This window comes from Zootoca vivipara, chromosome 1 (assembly GCF_965207765.1).
Source record: "Zootoca vivipara chromosome 1, rZooViv2.hap1.1, whole genome shotgun sequence".
NCBI lineage: Eukaryota > Metazoa > Chordata > Lepidosauria > Squamata > Lacertidae > Zootoca > Zootoca vivipara.
The window spans coordinates 90,081,718-90,103,008 of record NC_142582.1 but is presented as its reverse complement, the minus strand read 5'-3'; the positions used below and the strand labels follow the sequence as shown (position 1 = coordinate 90,103,008).

The 21,291-nt window shown below is 42.9% G+C and overlaps 1 protein-coding gene across 3 annotated transcripts in view; it reads right to left on the bottom strand.

Moving 5' to 3' along the window:
- RGS6 (regulator of G protein signaling 6) overlaps positions 1 to 21,291 on the bottom strand; it is a 208,205-nt gene that overhangs the window by 62,045 nt on the left and 124,869 nt on the right. For all 3 annotated transcript variants that reach the window (XM_060273710.2, XM_088670129.1, XM_088670126.1), the window contains exons 4-7: positions 9,394 to 9,444; positions 8,492 to 8,598; positions 6,700 to 6,751; positions 1,962 to 2,026 (exon numbers count right to left, since the gene is read on the bottom strand). In XM_060273710.2, coding sequence (XP_060129693.1) covers positions 1,962 to 2,026; positions 6,700 to 6,751; positions 8,492 to 8,598; positions 9,394 to 9,444 — 275 coding nt within the window. The remainder of the gene's footprint in view (positions 1 to 1,961; positions 2,027 to 6,699; positions 6,752 to 8,491; positions 8,599 to 9,393; positions 9,445 to 21,291) is intronic.

Below are 21,291 nucleotides of genomic sequence, written 5' to 3'. Positions count from 1 at the left end.
TCTACCTCTCTTTCAAATCAGAACCAGTGAAGGCGGTGAAGGTCCTGTGTGAGTGCCTGGAGGCGGTTGGAGGATGGATGGTGGCTAACAGATTGAGGTTGAATCCTGACAAGACAGAAGTACTGTTTGTGGGGGACAGGAGGCGGGCAGGTGTGGAGGACTCCCTGGTCCTGAATGGGGTAACTGTGCCCCTGAAGGACCAGGTGCGCAGCCTGGGAGTCATTCTGGACTCACAGCTGTCCATGGAGGTGCAGGTAAATTCTGTGTCCAGGGCAGCTGTCTATCAGCTCCATCTGGTACGCAGGCTGAGACCCTACCTGCCTGCAGACTGTCTTGCCAGAGTGGTGCATGCTCTAGTTATCTCCCGCTTGGACTACTACAATGTGCTCTATGTGGGGCTACCTTTGAAGGTGACCCGGAAACTACAACTAATCCAGAATGCGGCAGCTAAACTGGTGACTGGGAGCAGCCGCTGAGACCACATGGTCTTGAAAGAACTACATTGGCTCCAAGTATGTTTCCGAGCACAATTCAAAGTGTTGGTGCTGACCTTTAAAGCCCTAAATGGCCTTGGTGCAGTATACCTGAAGGAGCGTCTCCGCCCCCATCGTTCTGCCCGGACACTGAGGTCCAGTGCCGAGGGCCTTCTGGCGGTTCCCTCGTTGTGAGAAGCCAAGTTGCAGGAACCAGGCAGAGGGCCTTCTCGGTAGTGGCGCCCGCCCTGTGGAATGCCCTCCCACCAGATGTCAAAGAGAAAAACATCTACCAGATTTTTAAAAGACATCTGAAGGCAGCCCTGTTTAGGGAGGCTTTTAATCTTTAATCGATTATTTTATTCTTCTGTTGGAAGCCACCCAGAGTGGCTGGGGAAACCCAGCCGGATGGGCAGGGTATAAATAATAATAATATATTATTATTATTATTATTATTATTATTATTATTATTATTATATTAAAATGACCCATTGACTTGTATAGGAAAGCATCATTGGCCTTGCCAACACAGTGGACTAAATATTAAAGCCCAGCCATTTTAAGAGACAAATCCACCACGAGCCAGAATATGCAGACAACATGTCTTGCCTAAAAAAATTAAATAGATAGATATGAACTCACATATAGACAAAAGAATGGGAAAAGAAGGTATAAGCAAAGGAAAAACAGATAGCAGTAAAAAAAAAACAATTACAAAAACCTCCAAAACATCTGCAGTAATATATCCAATGGTTTGTTTGCAACCACAGAAACAAAATCACCCCTAAAAAAATGGAGTTTCTAGTTTTAACAAGAGCTTCTGCTAAAGCCACACACCACTCTTATCTTTAATTAACCGGGCAAGTGTTGATGTGGTTGCTCATCACGTGAGCTATGGGCTTGAAGAAAATGAAAGATGATCCAATCATTTGTCCTTGTCTGATAATTATTGCTCTCAATAGGCCCAAGAATACTGCATTTTGGTGCCGTGCCTTCTCTGCATGTATACCAGAGCGTGACTGGTGGCTCTGAGTAAACCCTTTGTGATTCGTAAAGAAGCTTTATAACCCGCACAATTGACTAGCTGATAGTAAGCAAAGATTTGTAACTGAATTTATAAATAATGAAGTTGGAAATGTGTGGGAGTAAAACCCTGTAAAGAGTGATAATATTGCATATAATTTTTTTAATATACCATGGTTGGTGGTTAGAGTCAATTGGCAGTTCTGCCTGGGTTGCAAGGATGGAATGTGTATCTGTTTTAGCAAGCCAGAGGAAGCACCGGTTTGCGCAGGAATAAACATCCACTGTGGTTAACAAGCATCCAAAAAGTGAAAGAGCGTGAATTCCTTGACATTTTAAGAGTTTCCAAATAGAAGCAACAATTAGAAAGCACAGATCCCACCTTCAAGTTTGTTGTACAAAGAAAAGAGGTTTGCTGTAAGAGGACAACATTACACTTTGTAACTGTAAAATCAGTATACCTACGGCTTCATAATCCGCCAGCTCCAGCCTCGCTTTGTTCTGCATGGTCCTCTTGCAAAGATAGATGGCTATGGAGAGAAAGAAAACAAAATGTCACCATTAAGGCAAGGGTAGTTGCTACAGGGGAAAAAAAACCCAGCTGCAAATGTGGACCAGTTCCCTTATCTGCAAAATCACATTTTTCAGATGCCAGAATCACACAAAAATCATTTCTGGGTACCCAGAAATTCTGAGCATGTCTGTAGAATTGTTATGAGTATCATACAAATGCTTTCCTGAGCTACTTCAAGATGAAAAGTAGGATACAAATGGAATAAATAATAATAAAATAAATCTTAGCAAAATGTCAACATCAATAACATGGGAGAAGAATTTTGACTGTGAGTGCTAGTCTTTCGAGATGGTTCCCTGTGCAAGCCCTACGTGCTATGATGTTGTTGTTGTTTAGTCGTTTAGTCGTGTCCGACTCTTCGTGACCCCATGGACCATAGCACGCCAGGCACTCCTGTCTTCCACTGCCTCCCGCAGTTTGGTCAAACTCATGTTGGTAGCTTCGAGAACACTGTCCAACCATCTTGTCCTCTGACGTCCCCTTCTCCTAGTGCCCTCAATCTTTCCCAACATCAGGGTCTTTTCCAAGGATTCTTCTCTTCTCATGAGGTGGCCAAAGTATTGGAGCCTCAGCTTCACGATCTGTCCTTCCAGGGAGCACTCAGGGCTGATTTCCTTAAGAATGGATAGGTTTGATCTTCTTGCAGTCCATGGGACTCTCAAGAGTCTCCTCCAGCACCATAATTCAAAAGCATCAATTCTTCGGCGATCAGCCTTCTTTATGGTCCAGCTCTCACTTCCATACATCACTACTGGGAAAACCATAGCTTTAACTATACGGACCTTTGTCGGCAAGGTGATGTCTCTGCTTTTTAAGATGCTGTCTAGGTTTGTCACTGCTTTTCTCCCAAGAAGCAGGCGTCTTTTAATTTCGTGACTGCTGTCACCATCTGTAGTGATCAAGGAGCCCAAGAAGGTAAAATCTCTCACTGCCTCCATTTCTTCCCCTTCTATTTGCCAGGAGGTGATGGGACCAGTGGCCATGATCTTGGTTTTTTTGATGTTGAGCTTCAGACCATAATTTGCGCTCTCCTCTTTCACCCTCATTAAAAGGTTCTTTAATTCCTCCTCGCTTTCTGCCATCAAGGTTGTGTCATCTGCTATGATGTATTCCCCTTTAAAAATGTGCCCATGGTTAAAATGGCAGCCCCAAGTGTCATCAGGTCCAAGAGCCTGCAATGCAAATGCAGCAATGCATTGGGTTACTGACTGGATGGATTTTGCCAGTTGTAAGAAAGCAGAAATTGCCATCTCTTAAGCATGAAGCACCTGCTTAAATATCTCCCACTGAAATAAAATGGACTCGGAACTGCTTAGACAGCTGCACAATGGACTCAATACCTAGTGAAGGAGAAGGATTGTTACATACCTTTTTTCTTATTGACTTGTTGGAGTTATTAACAGTTAAATAAGAGATTAGATGTGATTACCATTATATGACTTCCACAGTGATGGCAACTCTGCTTCCAACTATAACTACAAATCCTACAATCATCTATATATATAAAAATATAGGCATTGCGCACGCGGATGTAACAGCCTTTCTCCGTAACCGCTGAACTGTAATGTAACAAATTTGGCCACAACGTTCCGTGCCCATCAGTGAGGGATCAGGCTTGATTTTTTCCCCCAAAAAAGCAAACCTTTCATACCTAAAATAATGATTAAACACACAGAAAAGTGCAACCCAAATTAGACATCACCAGCAGAAGCTCTGAAGACTCCAGCAGCATCCAATAGAAAGGCAGATTGCCCACTGCTGCCTGCAAAGCCGCGCTACCAGATGACATCACAAAATTCCACAGCAACCAACTGAAAACAGGCCTTTTGCAGCAACAAGGCCCAACATTGCCAAGTGGAGGTAGGGGCCTGCCTGGGGTGGGGGTGGGTGAGCCGAATAGGGGGCAGGGATAGGTAATGGGTCAGAACAGGGTGGGGGGGAGACACAGGGATGAAACCTGCCCTCTCCACAGTATCTCGCCTCGGCTTTGCAGACTAGACTGAGTGGGTTTAGGGGCCTGCCTGGGTGGGGGATGGGGGGGCTGAATAGGCCGCAGCATAGAATCAACTGAATATGGGCCTTTTACAGGGCCATGCCTTTGGGTAGAATAAATGTTATTTCACATAACACATGTGGGTAGGGGAGTCAGGGTTGGGACAGGGCAGAATTTTACAGAACACACGCATTGGGGGAATGATTGTGTGCAAAATGGACGGGTCACAGGGATAACCTGGGGTGGGGTTGGACGGAGGAGAGGAGGAAAATCACTGGGGTAAGTGGGGGGGTTAGGGGGAGGAGAGGGGGGAAAATCACAGGGATAAGCCGGGGTGGGGGGAAGAGGGGGCATAATAGGTCATGGATCAGGACAGAGTTGGGGGATTCACAGGGATGAGGGAGGGGGAGGAGTGGGGGAATCACAGGGATACATCATGGATCAGCACAGGATAGGGGAAATCACACAAATAAACCCACAGCAACGCGTGGCAGGGCCAGCTAGTATTTATTAAAAATTGTGCAGTGACAGGGAAGAAAGGGTTTTTGTTTGTTTGTTTTGTGTGGTCATAAATTGCTTCTGGTCAACCTGTAAAAAAAGAGCACTGCCAAAAGCCCTTGTTTTATGAGCACAGGTATATTCATTTCCTTTGCCAGTGCCCCGGTTGAATGAAAAAATTGATTTTATCATTTCAGCATGAGAGGAGTATGGCTGTAGAAGAGACAGCAATAATGCATAGAGACAGCTAAAGATAACAATGCTGACATATTCCTTTTATGCATTAGTACTCAAGCTGTTCAGACATTTAATAGAGAATTCTGTGGTTTATTAGCTCATAAACCACTGTTATTTCTTTCCCAACGCCTGACACCAGCCGCTAATATAAACTTATCACTCTTCTTTTTTTACGCTATACATCAATGAAACGCCATTTTCATTTACTGCTGTTAAGGGATTTCTAATTTTGGTTAGATAACAGTTTATTGATCAGCCAGACTATATATTAGTGTCCAGGCTATATCATCATTTCTTGTACAGGACACCAAATTCATCCACAGATCACAGCCTGACCTTCGTACAAAAACCATACTAATGATGCTAGATGGCAATAACCTTAAGGCATTTTACAATGCAATCATTTTATACACAGGAAGTGCATTCATATCTACAGCTGTAGATCGAGACTGTTGCATCTGAACAAAGCCCTATCTTAATTTCCATATTAACTTAATCTCTCCTCTGTTCTGTACGCAATTTTGTATACGGCTCGGCACTGCTGAAATTACTGTAATGTCTGCCCAAGGACCTTTTCACACAACAATTAATATCACCACGGCCGGCCCAAGACGAGCAACAAGTGGTGCCCCTATCCTAAATCAAGGTGCTTAGTAATGAAGGCTGTCAAATTATTTGGCATCAGAGGCACAAACTGCACAAGCACCCCTCCCCAATAGTAAAAATGCAACAATAATAAATTAAACAACTAACCATTTGCTGCCCAATCATGGCACCCCAAACCAGCTTAATAGTAGGGTTAGCTCTGAAAAACACTGTAATGTTTCCAGTGTAAAATGAATGTATGGGGATTGGGGGCAGAACTGTGATGTGACTTTGGCTCAGCTCTGCTTGCCTTGAGGCAGGTGGGTGCCAAGAGAGCAGAAGCAAAAAAAGGGGGGGGGGAGGTGGTCTTGACAGCCACTGAAACACTGTGGCTGGTGCCCACGATTTTAATTTTTCTCCAAATGCCTCTGGGGCCCCAACTCAGGGTAGATCTAGAGCAGGCATCCCCAAACTTCGGCCCTCCAGATGTTTTGGACTACAATTCCCATCTTCCCCGACCACTGGTCCTGTTAGCTAGGGATCATGGGAGTTGTAGGCCAAAACATCTGGAGGGCCGCAGTTTGGGGATGCCTGATCTAGTGGCAGAACTGGATAAGGCATAGGGACACAGGAAAAACATAGAGTTTTTAAACCTTCTTCCCAAACACTGAGATTGGAGAGCCCTGGAGAAATGATTCACAGTAATTAAAAACTAGAGCTATCTGTCGACATATATCTGCCGTTCTTTTATATATTATATTAGTTAAAAGTTAATGGGAGGCTAGGATTAAGATGTTTAACACAATAGGCACATCCACTGCATTAAATTTAAATTTCCATAGATTTCAAATTGTATTACATACATTAAGTGTAATATGAGAAATAAAAGAAGCAAGAAGAAAGCAATTAAAAAATAATTCAGCACCTAGCAAAGCATATTACAATTGCTACAACAGGAAGAGAAATCATTAAGGCCTCAGCAATTTTCAAGTGTTCAGCTAGGCAAAGAGGGAAACACTGCTCTTGGAAAAAAACTACTGTTAATTTAATAATTCACCCCATAATTTCTCTTGTGCTTGCTCATTTTATATTTCATGAATTTGCTCCAGGAGATGCTGTGTGTCAGTCAAATGAGGGTTAATATTATTATTATAATCCAAACTGAAGGACAGTCCAGCTCTAGTCCAGCTCATGCAAGTAGAACTGTAGACGCAATGTGGCTCATATAATGAATCATCTCTTTTTAGAACAATTTGGTCACTGGAGATACATTTACAAATAACATTTTAAAAATGGTATCACCCCCAAATTCTCACCATAGTCTGTGTTTTCTGGTTCCCAACAATTTGAAGGCCAAAAATATGGAGCCTGAAAAACAGTGAATTTTTATCACCATGATGCAATCATCCAAATATAATTATTGCTGTTACCATAATTAATTTGTTTATTTTATGAATCACTTCTCATGAGGCATCCCAAAGTAATTTACAATATAACAAAAACATATTTACACCTGTTACGCATATAAAAAACAATTAAAACAATTGTATGTATATAAACAATTTTAAAAACAGTGTGCGTGTGTGTATGTAAAACATCACTTTAAAACATCAACAACACATAATATTGGCAATTACTTATGACAATTATTCCTAATGTTAACTGAAAGACCAGAAACTGGACCATTGTGGCAGTTCTTACCACAGTTAAAGTAAATGGGATTTTAATAGCCTAGCTGTGTGCGGGGTAGCATTCTTACGTTAATGAGAAATATTCATAAAAACAAGATTTGATCAGTTGTAAAATATTGTGAGAATTAGATTTTCATTCATTGCCTCCTCATATGAAGAAAACTGATATAGTGATGTAACCAAGATGTGTAGCCTCCTCATAGAACTTTAGAGTTGGGAGGAATCCTGAGGGTCATCTAGTCCAACCCCCTGCAATGCAGGAATCACAATTAAAGCATCTGTGACAGATGGCCATTCAACCTCTGCTTAAAAACCCCCAAGGAAGAAGAAAGTCCACCACCTCTCATGGGAGTCTGTTCCACTGCTGAACAGCTCTTACCATCAGAAAATTCTTTCAGATGTTTAGCTGGCATCTCCTTTCTTGAAACTGGTTTGGGACCTAAGCTCTGGAGCAGGAGAAAACAAGCTTGCTCCATCTTCCATGTGACACCTCTTTAGATATTTGAAGATGGTTGTCATATATCCTCTCAGTCTCTTCTTATCTAGGCTAAACATACCTAACTCCCACAACCATTCTTCAGAAGGCTTGGTTTCCAGACCCTTTATCATCTTGGTCACCCTCCTCTGCACGCATTCTAGCTCGTTAATACAGTGGTACCTCGGTTCCCAAATGCCTCCGTTGCCGTAAATTTTGGTTCTCGAACATCAAAAACCCAGAAGTAAATGCTTCCGTTTTCTGGAACTCAAACGTTTGACTCTGCTTCCACTGAGTGCAAGAAGCTCTTGCAACCAATGGGAAGCCGTGCCTCGGTTTTTGAACATTTCGAAAACGAAACAGGCTTCTGGAATGGATTCCATTCGAGAACCGAGGCACCACTGTATCCTTCTTAAACTATGGTTCCCAGAACTGGACACAGCACTCCAGGTGGGATATGACCAAGGTAGACTGGAACAGTACTACTATAACTTCCCTTGCTGCATCGCATTGTGGGTCTGTCAGCTGCCAATGGGTGGAAAGTGTAGGAAAATAAGTTGGGCATGAGACTGAAGATAAGATGCCATGCCACGGGGGCATAAGTATGTGGTAGAACACATGGTTAGCAACCAAAAAGGTGTGAGATTCAACACTTAGCCCTACTAGTTAAAAAGGAATCTCTGTCACAGTTAAAACAAACAACCCCCCCCCCCAACTTAACTTTATATATAAGCATCTGTTAATGTCAACAGCACTGCTTAGTTATAACAAAAGTGAACCATTTCTATGCCGCTGTCAAACAACTAAAGCAGCTCCCCCAAAAGTTAGACGGCAGCAGGTGTGTGATGGAATGCCTTTACTCAAGGCTTATTCCTCTTGTCAAGGAGAATGCAGGAGGTTTTTATCAAGGAGGGTGTTGGGTCGTTGTGTAATCCAAATTACCTGAAAGCGATAGAAAGTCCCATCATCCTTCAAAGTAAGTACATGATCCGAGATTGGGAAAATATATCCCTGTGCTGCAATGAGACTTCCCATATGTATTGCTTCAGCTGGAAATTAAGGCAGAAAAAAATATGTCAAATATCTATACAGCAATTCCCCAGCCATTCCTGGTACAGCAATTCCTTTCTTATAGACACTCTTGGGTGCGAAAATTGGCAGAGGGGGGCCCCTCTTGGTAGTTCTTCCACCTTCAGAGGCTGGTGGCGGCCCAAGAGAGGACATTCTCTGTGGTAGCCCCTAAGCTGTGGGAGTCCCTCCCCACAGAGGTGCATCTTGCACCTTCATCCAGAGACATACAAACCCCACTGAATTCATTGGAGATTCTTCCTAAGTAAGTGGGTACAGGATTGCAGCCCCAGGTTCTGCTATAATGCCTCTGCATTTGCTTGCAATCACTGAAATAGTCTCAACATATGACAAGTCTGCTGGCCCAGACAACCTTAAAAGACTACGTTAATATATCATAATAACAAAATTCTAAAGTTCTGGAAGAGTTTGCCACAATTCTGAGTGTGTGGTGGTCATCCCCCTCTAGCCTTCTCTAAGGTTTTCATCAATCCAAATGTGGTACAGAGAATTCTGGAGAATTTAGAAGAGAAAATGAATTCATTTGGGGTGGCACAAAACTACTTTCAGCCCCTCTTTCACCTTGTGGTCACTTTTTCCACCTGGGTGTCAGAAACAGTGCTCCCAGAGTCTGGCAACAAATTCTTAACCCTTCAGTTTGGGATGCCACAGAATCACAAGATTCTGAGTTTCATTTTATAGCACACAATATTGCAAGCCATAGATAATACCAAGCCCCAAGCTTATATATTTTTGGCATTGGAAGAACAAATTACCTGGGTCTTCAATGGCGAGATTCTTCATTAGCCACTGCACTATGTCAGTCCCTAGAGAAGGAAAGGAAAGGAAAGGAAAGGAAAAAAGCCATGAGGAATGAGACAAAGAATACATAAGCCATAAGAACTATTTTCAGTGGTGTGGTGGAGAGGAAATGCTGTGGGGAGGGGTGCAGCTCCAGGATTATTATTTTTTTACAGCAGGAGCAATGTTGTCATCAGGAGGAGAACCAGGATAATTGTTGAGTCCCCCCTGCTCTGGTAGGTGAGGACGAGACTTTCAAGTTTTCTTGTGACAGATTAGCAGAGATGAAGACAGCAAATGAGGAATATAGTCAGTAGAGTCAGGACGCTTCTTTCTTTGATGTGGTTCCCCCAGGCTGTCAGTTTAAATGGTGACACTTCTTGGCAATGTTGTTTCCGTTTCTAATTAAAACAGGGAAGGCCAGGGAACCTTCTTAAGCCCAATGGCTGCACTCCCTTCTAGGCAATCTTCGGAAGGCCACATACCAGCAGTCCGCAGGGCCAGAAGCAACAAATGTGCATTTTACCTTTTATACAGGAGGCTAGTTACGCACTCATGCACCCTCTTCATTCATTAGAACCTGGATCAGAGCAGTGGTCCATCTAGCCCAGGCATCCCCAAACTGCGGCCCTTCAGATGTTTTGGCCTACAATTCCCATGATCCCTAGCTAACAGGACCAGTGGTCGGGGAAGATGGGAATTGTCGTCCAAAACATCTGGAGGGCCGAAGTTTGGGGATGCCTGATCTAGCCCAACAACCTGTTTTCACAGAGGCCAACCAGATGTCCACAGGAACCCCACAAGCATCAACTGTTGTTCAGAGCCATGTTGCCTCTAGCAGTGGAGGCAGAACTCTCTCTGTTCTGCCGTCTTCTTCCCTCTTGGATGTGTGCTGTGACAGCATTGGTGGGAAACCCATGTTGCGGGATAACAGTTTCCATCGTCCTTGGCCATTGGCCATGCTAGCTCGGACTGATGGGAGTTGTATATGGAGGGTATATATGGTTTACAGCAAGTTAGAAACATTACACACAGCAATACCTTCTTCATTGAACAGAAACAAGTGTCTTGGGCCACGTATTGCTTAGGACAGCAACCAGATTTTCCGGTCAATCAAATATTTTGGCCTCCCAATCAACTAATGAATCAGTCAATCAGACAGTCAATCAATCAATCAATCAATCAAGTAAGTCAGCCATCCTTCCACACTCCAAAACAATTTGGAGCTTCTGAAGATTTGCAAAGCTTGTACAAAGCTAACTCCAGAAACACTGCACAATCACCCCTTTATGTGTACCATTTTTCAAAAGCCCAAAGGACTCCTGAGAGCCACCGAGAAAGGAAAGTAGTTTTTTTTATGGTGGGTCCCCAGCTTTCCCCAAGGCTGACAGATTATCTTCCTGCTGACTTTGCCAGACCATTAATTATCACCTGCCAAAAATGATTACTCACCCTCAGGATAATGACAAGCGTTTCCTCCCCCTGTTAATTAGTGTCACTGCTAATACTCATGTGTCTGATCAGCATTCATCAAGAAAACAGACATATCCCCACACCCTCCTCCCCAGATGCCATTAATCCAACAAAGGAAACACTCACATATGTGTGTGCATGTGTGTGATTATGCAGGCTATTACATGCTATTCATGGGTTCCCCCCCCAAAAAAACCTGCTGTATAACTATGCTTTCCACAATCTGCCAGGGGTCAGCTAACTCCCTTATTCCTGTGGGCACTATTAAAAAATAAAAGTCTCCTGAAAGCCTCAGACTTACAGTTTATTTTCTACAAAAAGAATGGGCTATAACACAAAAACAGACAAACAAACCTCCTTATCTCATAACAAGCAACCAGGGTTAATTTTCCCATGGAGCTCATCTTCTTATCCACTACAATGCCTTCCAGAACCAAAGTTTTCCCTCTCAAGTCTCTGGCCCTGTAAACATGTGCTATAATGAATACGTTAGTCGTGGTGCCCTTCTTAATCATGCAGGAAAGCAACAGAAAACTTTAACCCTCGTTGCATATTTCTGAAATCAAAGCCAGCAGAGTGCACAAAACAGGATAAAAAAATGGGCCCACTGGTGTCTGCGATTGACAAAAGGGCCGCTGCTATTCAGGGCATTAGCACACAAGAGAGTCCATTATTTCATAGCTGCCAAGTTTTCCCTTTTCTCACGAGGAAGCCTATTCAGCATAAGGGAATTTCCCTTCAAAAAAGGGATAACTTGGCAGCTATGCATTATTTGGCTTCCAAATCTCTTGCATTTTTAGGAGGAAAGCAGCAGTAATGGCTGATGTACAGAGAGACAAACAGCGGGAGATTTGGGAAGGAGGGGCAACAGGGTGGCAGTAGATGTCAGGATTAACTGCAGTGTGTGTGTGTGTGTGTGTGTGTGTGTGTGTGAGAGAGAGAGAGAGAGAGAGAGAGAGAGAGAGAGAGAGAGCGCAAATTTCTTTCTAGGTATCTTTCTAGGAACCACTTACCAGTGATCATGTTAATGGAAATTTCTATATATACACACACACTCCCATTTCCTGAAAGCAGGAAAGAGAGTCCTGGAGGGCCTTCTTTGGCCCCCGAGCCTGAGGTTCCCCACCCCTGTTTTTTTGTAGCATATCTATATGAATATTGTATTGTGGATCCCTTAATCTTAGGGAGCTTGCCTGCCTATGTTAGGAAGTTGGGCAACTCCATTTGGGTTTTCAATGAGTAACAAATGAGACTGCCAACGATTTCACTGGCTCTGCAGCATGAAGATAAAGTGATGTGCAAGGACAAGGTCTTAGCTAGTGAACTGCTGCTGTCAGCCTACTTTTCATGTACAGGAGCAGGGTCAGTATAAAAGTTGGCAACATTCATCTGACCAAGGGAGCATCTCTTCCTGGCTCTGTGCAGCTACTGTATTATACCTAGCACTCATGATTAGAAATGGAAGCTACATAGGCAACGTTTCTGAATTCATCCCTTATAGGAGGCGTGAGGAATCTGTGGACCTCCAGAAGTTTGAGATACACTGTTTTTTATGTCCCATCACTATTAGGAAGATTGCAAAGCTCACAAGAAATCAGTCACAATTTCCTGAGCCTGTCTGCCTCCCCATACTTCTTTACCGTTAGGGTAGCCATGTGCCCTTCTTTACAGAGGACAGCCCTCTAGCCGCAGAGCTGTCCTGCTCAAGTCATGTTTAAAGATAAAGGAGGCACAGGGGCCTCGAAGTTGCCCATACAGTTAACACCTTGGAAGGAGAGGAAGCAGGCACGCAGGCCACCTAGTCAAAGTTTTTCCCACTAGGATGGGATTTATTGTATTTCTGGTTAAATTACAGCAATCATTTTCTAAATTTGCACTTAAACATACAAATTAGTATATTCTAGTATATTCAAATGTTATGCAAATCTGTGGCCTCTTTTGAATTAAGCGCCTCTTCTTTTTTTGGCAATGTGTTTCTGGCTACCACATTTATAATGTTTGATGAGGTGAACAATATGGAACAGTCTATATAGTTTCTGGTGTGGAAAAAGAACTGCTCATGATTATAGTCTTTTCCCATTAGATGGAACATTTTGTATTTTGGGGGACGTGGGTGGTGCTGTGGGTTAAACCACTATACCGCTTGGGCTTGTCGATTGAAAGGTTGGTGGTTCAAATCCCCACAATGGGGTGAGCTCCCATTGTTTGGTCCCAGCTCCTGCCAACCTAGCAGTTCGAAAGCACACCCCAAAGTGCAAGTAGATAAATAGGTACCGCTCCGGAAGGAAGGTAAACAGCGTTTCTGTGCACTGCTCTGGTTTCGCCAGAAGCAGCTTAGTCATGCTGGCCATATGACCCGGAAAAACTGTCTGCGGAAGCGGACAAATGCTGGCTCCCTCTGCCTGTAAAGCGAGATGAGCACCGCAACCCCAGAGTCATTCGTGGCTGGACTTAATTGTCAGGGGTCCCTTTACCTTTACCTTTTTATTATTTTCTGTATTTAAATACTTTTTTATTGTAGCTTGTTTTGCTTTTTGCTCCAGAGAATATTTCTTGATGGGTTGCCATGAAAATAATCACCAGCATCACTATCATTTTACTGCTGCTACTATCGCAACAGCTACTTATTAAATGTGCAGAGCATAACTGCAAGGACAAGAAATATGCCCACAAAGGGCCTGGAAAATTAAAGAGTGGGGTTTAGTCTCGGCAGACTAGGCAGTACTCTGAGGCTAATTTTCATATTTCATGCTATACAAATGCTAGTCATGTCAAACATTTTATTGCAGCTACCAAAGGTCATTAAAGTTCCCTCTGGGGGCAAAGATTTGCATGCAGAAATAAGGTATAATTAAAAAGACCAAAATTGTCTATCTTGTATCTCCAAAACAGGAAATAGCAGCTTCCATCACTGCCTTGATGCTAACTTTCTCTGTTTGCCGCTTTAGCAGAGAGAGCAAACACCTTCCAAAACCTGATCCTGGTTTAGGCAAGAAGTGTTAATAACATTGGCTCCTCTGCTGCCCACAAAATCCAGTCTTCAGCTGGAAGGGAAGTCAAAGCACTTTCGATGCAGCATCTAGCTCTCTCCCAAGACCGTTGACTGTCTTCTTTCTTTTCCTGTTTGAAGCCCTTAAGATGCAGCAGCAAGACAATGTGCGGGACCTGCTATCAGAGGGCTTATGATATCCCCCCCCCCTAATTCGCCTGCCAGACAAGGGATTTTCCATGTAACACCATGTTGTGCCACAATGTCCGAAAACCATTTAATGGCATTTCCCCCCTGTAATTCATATGTAAATAACTGCTCATGTCAGCATGAAAAATCCTGGCACTTCCATCTGAAAGTGCAGTAATTGCTTCACTTTCAGTATCAGCATGTGGTAATTGCTCTGTTTGCTGCCAGCAAGATGCATCAAGAAAGAAACAGCAGCATGGAGTGTTTGAGCAATGAGAGCAGAGCGCTCCGTTTGTTTTCTGCACCTTGCCTTTGGGGTGTGTCATGGCAGCACTGCCCATGACATATCAAGAAGAGTCAGGCAGGCTGAGGCCTCCTATATCTGAAAGGCTGCCTCCTTCTGCTGGGCAGAGGAGGCCTCCAGTTGATTTTGCCACTGCTGCTTACTGAGAGACAGAGGCAAGGTCAGTGCAGTGGAAACACACTTGTGCAGACAATCTGGCATGGGTGTGTTTGCACTGCACTGATTTGGCCACCACCTCACCCCTCCTGATAAGCATCAGGTCAGATGAGGGATGCCACACCACCAATCTGTCTGCTCTCTGTTCCAAAATGCTTCAAATAATATTTATTTATTTACTACTAACTAACTAACTAACTAACTAACTAACTAACTAACTAACTAACTATGTATCCCATGTCTCCCCCAACAAGCTCAGTGTTGGTTCTTCCCATAGTTCTTCCCCTGCTCCATTTATCTTCACAACAACCCTGGTTGGTAGGCTTGGCTAAGAGATGGAGCACCAAGGTTACCAAGTGACCTCTATTATTATTGTTCATGATGATGACTAAATATATAAATCACTTTCTCAAAAAATGACTCAGAGAAACTTGCATAGTATTATAATCTCATGGTGGAGGGGGGAGTTGAACATGGGTCTCAGCCTTGGTCCAAAGACTCTTAACCAGCACACACTGGCAAACATCAGAACTGGATCTTTTGTATAATATTATTCAATATTACTTAAGAGAGTTGACCCTTTTCCATTTTACACACACACACACACACACACACACACACACACACACACACTGTATATTATTTTTATATGGCATATTTCTCCCTCAGGGTTCAGTTCCCTTTCTTGTGATTTCTTGATGCTTCTCACTTTTTGGGTGGATTAGATAACAACAATATAGGGATTAAAAGAAGTCTTTATCAAATGGGTTGACATCATTGCCATCTCCACCTTCTAGATTGAGAAGGGATTCACATTGGAAGGTGGGCTCAAGAATATATATTTTCTAAGTCCTATTCCTACTTGATAGTAAGCAAAGACCTCATTTCAAGACCAAAGCCAAGATGAATGAATAAATTTCCAATCAGCTCCCTGCAAATAAAATATGTTCAAGATTTGGGTCGGACATCATTCAATTTATTAGCAGCAGTGAAATGGAATCGTTATCTGGTTTCTCCAAGGAAGGAGGAATCTTCTTTCATCTTATTCCTTGATAGAATTCTTGTCAACATCAGAGTCCCAGGAAACCTTTAGCTGCTACGCCCAGGATCTGAGCTCTGTGGCACACCAGAAACTTTAATTGGAAAGCTGAGAAGGAAAGAGCGTGAAATCTTTTCATGTCCTTCTGAGTCTTGCCAGAAATTGAATCTGAAGTTTCAACCTGTGAGTTAAATGTCCTGCACTGTAATCTAAGTTTATCAACCCCAAGCCACTAAGAGGGTTGTTTCTACCGAAAGCTACTGCCATGCCTAGATTCAGACTGGCTGGCTAGTGTGTGCTGTGGATACCAAATGCTAAGGCCTCTGATATTTAAGCTAGTGCTGTGATACCAATTTGGTCTGTTATTTCCCATCCATTCATTGGGAGAATTCTGGGGAAAGAGGCTGGAAATGTTGGTTGATTTCTCTAGGGTGCAGGGCTTTGTCATTTACCTTAATGTCAACATAATACTGTTATGAGGTACCTAAGGAGTGTCCTCTTGGTTGTTTTTTAACCAATGCCTGTGCCCTTCTCTTGTGCCCTACAACCTCCCTGGCTGTCCAAACTCATGTGAAAGCTCATAGGAGGATGCCACACAAACTTTTTTTTTGAAATCACTGCCTATGGGAGCTGCCTGGGGAATGCCTGAATGTGGTACAATTTCGTTGGAAGTTTAAGAAGCTTCTTTTTGTGATTTTTCGAAAATAATAGTTGCGCCACTCAGCTGCTCTGTGCTTCTGAAGCTGCACAATGGGACATTTGAAAAATGTCCTGTCAGGTGCCATCAGAACATTCAATAGACGTCTTCTTAGACAACTTCGGAGCTAAGGGGTTAGAATAAATGACCTCTTGTCCTCTAAAGGGACAGAAGTGACCTTATACTCCAGAAGTATATTGGGATGCTGGTGGTTCTCCTAGAAGGAGGAGAATAGGGGGTTTTGGATATCTGTCAGTGTGTTGAAGCTGTACCTCCACCTATGTTCCGTCTTCTACAGTGGTACCTCGGTTTGCGACCGCAATCCGTTCCGCGGAGCTGTTCACTCCCCAAATTGGTCGGTCGCCGAAGGCACGCTTCTGCATGTACGTGAAGCGTCAATAGAGCGCTTCTGCACATGCGTGCGTTGTACAGATCGCTTCTGCGCATCCGACGCCATGGAACCCGGATGTAAACACTTTCGGGTCCGCAGTGGTCGGCAACCGAAGCGGTTGCAAAGCAAGGTTTGACTGTATATTTGTAAATAAGCAGAAATATTTGACCTTATTTGGAGGGGGTAAAACAGACCCAGATCAGCTCTGCACCCTTGAAATGTCTCACAATTCTGAGACTTTTGATGTATGTTTAACAACAATCCTTTAAAAGTTCCTTGCCTTAAAAACTAAGAACAACAGCAACATAAAGGCACTAATGAGCAGCAGCCAACACAGCAATTTAAATAAAATCCAGCAACATATGGAGGGTGTAAGTCCTAGTTTAATGCTCCATGGATGAACCTCCTTAGGTCCAGACACAATGCCTCAGGTTCATGCCCTCTGCTTCCTCCCATGTGGCTAAGGCGTAGGCCATGTTAACTGTCATTTACAAAGAATCTTGCATGACTGTTTTATGTACAAAAACAAACAAAAAACAACACCACAGTGCTTACCCATATAAGCCAGCTTCATAACCTGTGGTTTGAGGTCTTCTTGGTTAGAAAGTACATAGCACTGAGCTGAAATTCTTTGAAATGAAAAGTAAACTCAGAAGCAGTGGTCCTTTCAACCATACAGGAGGCAGAGAAGGGAAGGGGGCCCATGTGAGCCCCATGTACTGCTTAGTTTGGGGAAAGCCAGACCTTTCTTAACTCTGTTCTAGGCGGTGGCCAACAATTTGTTGTGTTCCAACAAATATGGAAAAGTTGTGAGGAGAAGTTTATGTATCCAAAAGAAAGCCCTGGAATACGCCAAGACAACAACGTATGCGGCAACTACTAACCACTTAGTCCCACAGGTTCAAGGAATCACAAATACGGAGGCAGATTGCCATTGCACGCCAGTTGCTGGGAATCAGAAGTGGAGAGACGCCTGTTGCAGGCAGGTCCTGCTCGCTGGTCACTGTGGGAACAGGACACTGGTCACTGATCCAGCAGGGCTCTACTTACGTTCTTACAAAAATGCACAGTATCTCACGATTCATGCACAATGTCTCATGAAAATTAGATGAAAGAATGTAAGTACCACTGAAAGAGGTGCAGTCTGCTAGGCCGCAAATCCCCATCTACATTATCCCGCCATACTGTGCCGCATCAATGAAAAACAGTGGACAGATATATTGCGGAAAGTTCCTCATGCTACAGTACGTGCAAATGCAACCCTAATTCCAGTATCAAGGCGCTGGAAAGGCGAAATCTCACACGGGATGCCGTCCAACTACACCTCTCCTACAGAAGTATGAATCAATTACTGGGCAATCCCTGCTCATCACATTCAAGTCTGTGTTCTCATATGAAACATAAGCTGCACAATCCTTTGTTTATCCATTCATTGCACACACACACACACACACACACACACACACAGAGAGAGAGAGAGAGAGAGAGAGAGAGAGATTTTCCTCCTCCTCCTCCTCCTCCTCAGCTTTTTTCATTCCTTTGCCCCCTGCTTTGCTTCCTCTCTAGTAAGACACCTTTGAAGTTAGGCAGGAGGGTTTTTTTTAATGCCTGCACACCTGCTTCAGTGAACATTTGGGTGAAAGCAGAAAGCTGAGGGGTTCACAAGTTATTAGCATGCATTGGTATCTGAGACAGTGACTTTGAACCATGACTACAAACTGTGAATTACCGTTGTTGAATTCTAGCTTCAAGGGACCCTAATTCCGCATATATCTATAAATAAGACCCAACAAAAGACCCACAAAGGAATGTGTCCCTGATAGAAAAAAGTGGCTCACTACAAATCCTCTGTTAAAGAGTCCTTTATGTATTAGCATCTGAGAAAGTGATTCTGATGCATATTGGGGAGCATGTGTTATTCTGGGAAACTTGTGGGGGCTGCATATTGCCTCTGAGCCTCTAGTTAGCTAACCATACTATACACTAGTCTGCTTCCAGTTCATATCAATTTCACATGCCTTCATTCATAAATCTGTTCCATTCTGTTTCCACATTAATTGGCAGTTTTTTTTAATAAAAAATATCTGCATGATAATTGGTGTCAAATAGATATTTTTGAATATATTTTCTCAAAATTATTATTTATTAAATTACAGATTTCTGAATGCATTTCCCTACAGTTTTAGTTGAGAACAGCACTGCAAAATTCAAAGTGTGGAATACTAAGAATAACCAACATTCCAAACTGCATTCTAAAAACTACATTCCCAACCTGCACCTTAGTCCAGGAGGTGCAGACTCGATGAGCCTGTATAGTAATTCACAAAGGCTGAATTTCTCAAACTTCCCTTCTGCTAAACACACACACACAATAAGGACTTGACTCTGCAGGAAAATGTCTCCAGCAAAGCACCATTCCAGAAACAGTTATGCAACTTGGCCACCAGATGGTGGACTTGTACACAAAATAGAAAGCCAAAGTGCCACTGGTTCTAAAAACTTTCCATTATTTCATTTATTTATTTATTTAAAAATGTGCTACATACAGTGTGTGTTAGCTAAGGTGGATTGCCGGCATCTGTGGACACATTGATTTTGAATTAGCAGTCATTAACACTTCGAAATGCTGCTTTCCCTTTCAGCGTAAACAGAATTTATATGAAAACTGATCTAATGTGCATTTGCAGTAGTCTGCTACTACTGCTAGGAGAAGTCTGTCTGCAGTGGGAAGAAACAACCACCGGATGTTTTGTTGCAAAGGCCAAAAGTTCAGGTTCATTCATAGGCCATCACAGGCATGGGAACATAAAATGAGCAAGGCAGGTCTTTTATTTGTTTGCTAGTTTTAAACAGTTGTATGTCTCCTTTCAATGGAAGTATTCCTAGAATATTATTAGGAACAATGAAATTATCAGATCTAGTGAAAGGATACATTTGGGGAAGGGGAGCTCATGCAGCTTGCTCTTTCCTTGTTTATTTCCTGTTCCTATTCTGTAATAATAATTAGCACTGTATATAGTGTTTTTTGAGTGCAACGGTACAGAAATAACTTGTGTTAATATTGGCACTGGTCTGGTTCAGTAGATGAAACAGGAGTGTGGGCCTCTCAAAACCTGAAGTGCTGGTTTCAACCTTTGAAGTCTTATGTAGCTCAGCATCCTTATGACCTAAAGGGCTGCCTTTCAGCGTAATGCTGATAGTCAACAAAAGAGGTTTGAAGACTCTCTCAAGGCAAACCTAAAAAAATGCAGTATAAACACTGACAATTGGGAAACAATGGCCCGTGAGTGCTCCAGTTGGAGAGCAGCCTTTACCAAAGGTTCATGGACTTTGAAGATGCTCAAATGGAGAAACATGCTAAGAGGAAGGCATGTTTTGCAAACCCTCACCTTGATCACCTCCTGCCCGGAAATCTATGTCCCCACTGTGGAAGGATGTGTGTATCCAGAATTGGCCTCCACAGTCACTTACGGACTCACTGTTAAGACTGTGTTCATGGAAGACAATCTAACTCGGCTACGAGTTATCACCAAAGAAGAAGAAGAAGACCCTGAGATCACCAGCTGAGACTCTTATTTATGTGCTACCTCCGAGGGGGGTTCAGATGTTAGCAAAGAGAACAGCGCCATTTCTGTAGCACCTCCCTGTCTATGGAATGCTGTCCTCAGAGAGGCCTACCTGATGGCAACTTTGTCACTTTTTTGGCACCACAAAAAGACATTTTGTTTCCCCAGGAATTTGGGCATCAGCAATGACTAGATGTTTTTACTCTGGTTATGCTTGTGTTTCTTTTTTCTGTATCACTGCGTTCTATTTTTGCAAATCACTTCAAAACTGTCTGTTGTGGGAAGCAACTTATAAATTTAATAAACTAAACTAAAAAAGTTTCCACTCTTTTTGTGGGCAGAAGGGTGGGGGCCATAAATGCACTGATCACAAGATGCTGTAGGCAGATGTGGTATAGAAATGATGCACTTGTGACTGGCAGAATAGACAGTTTATGTGTTTGCCTGTGCGGATAAAATTATTGAGATCCATATAAATTACTTGGTTTCCTGAAGGGCTGCCCTCACCCGTATCAGCTGACTTGTGACCCCCCTGTGAGAGCAAATAGGTTGACATGCAGAAGCAAGGGGGCTCTTTGGAGGGTGGAGATTGTGGACTTGCGATTCCACAGGCTCCGTCACTTCAGGCCTTTAAGAAGAGGCGGAAAACGTACCTGTTCACTGCTGCCTTCCCATGATTTAAGAATTAGCCCGGCTGCTATAACTTTGGTTCTATTTTATCATACATTATGACTGTGATTTGATGGTTTTACTGGGCTGAGTGCTGTTTTAAGTTAATGAATTTTGGGGTATTGCCATCTATTAATTTTATTGCCAAGGTGTGTGTTTTCATTTTTAAAAATGTGGTTTTGTAGATTGCTGTTCTAAATTTCCTTAGTTTATATATTAATTGAGATGCCTAGCAGGAAAACTGCCCCTCTCAAAGTGATGGGATACGGATTTGGTAAATAGATAGATAGATAGATAGATAGATAGATAGATAGATAGATAGATAGATAGATAGATAGATAGATAGATAGTTGATAGATAGACAGAAAAACCACTTGACAGCCTCATCTGCACATCTAAG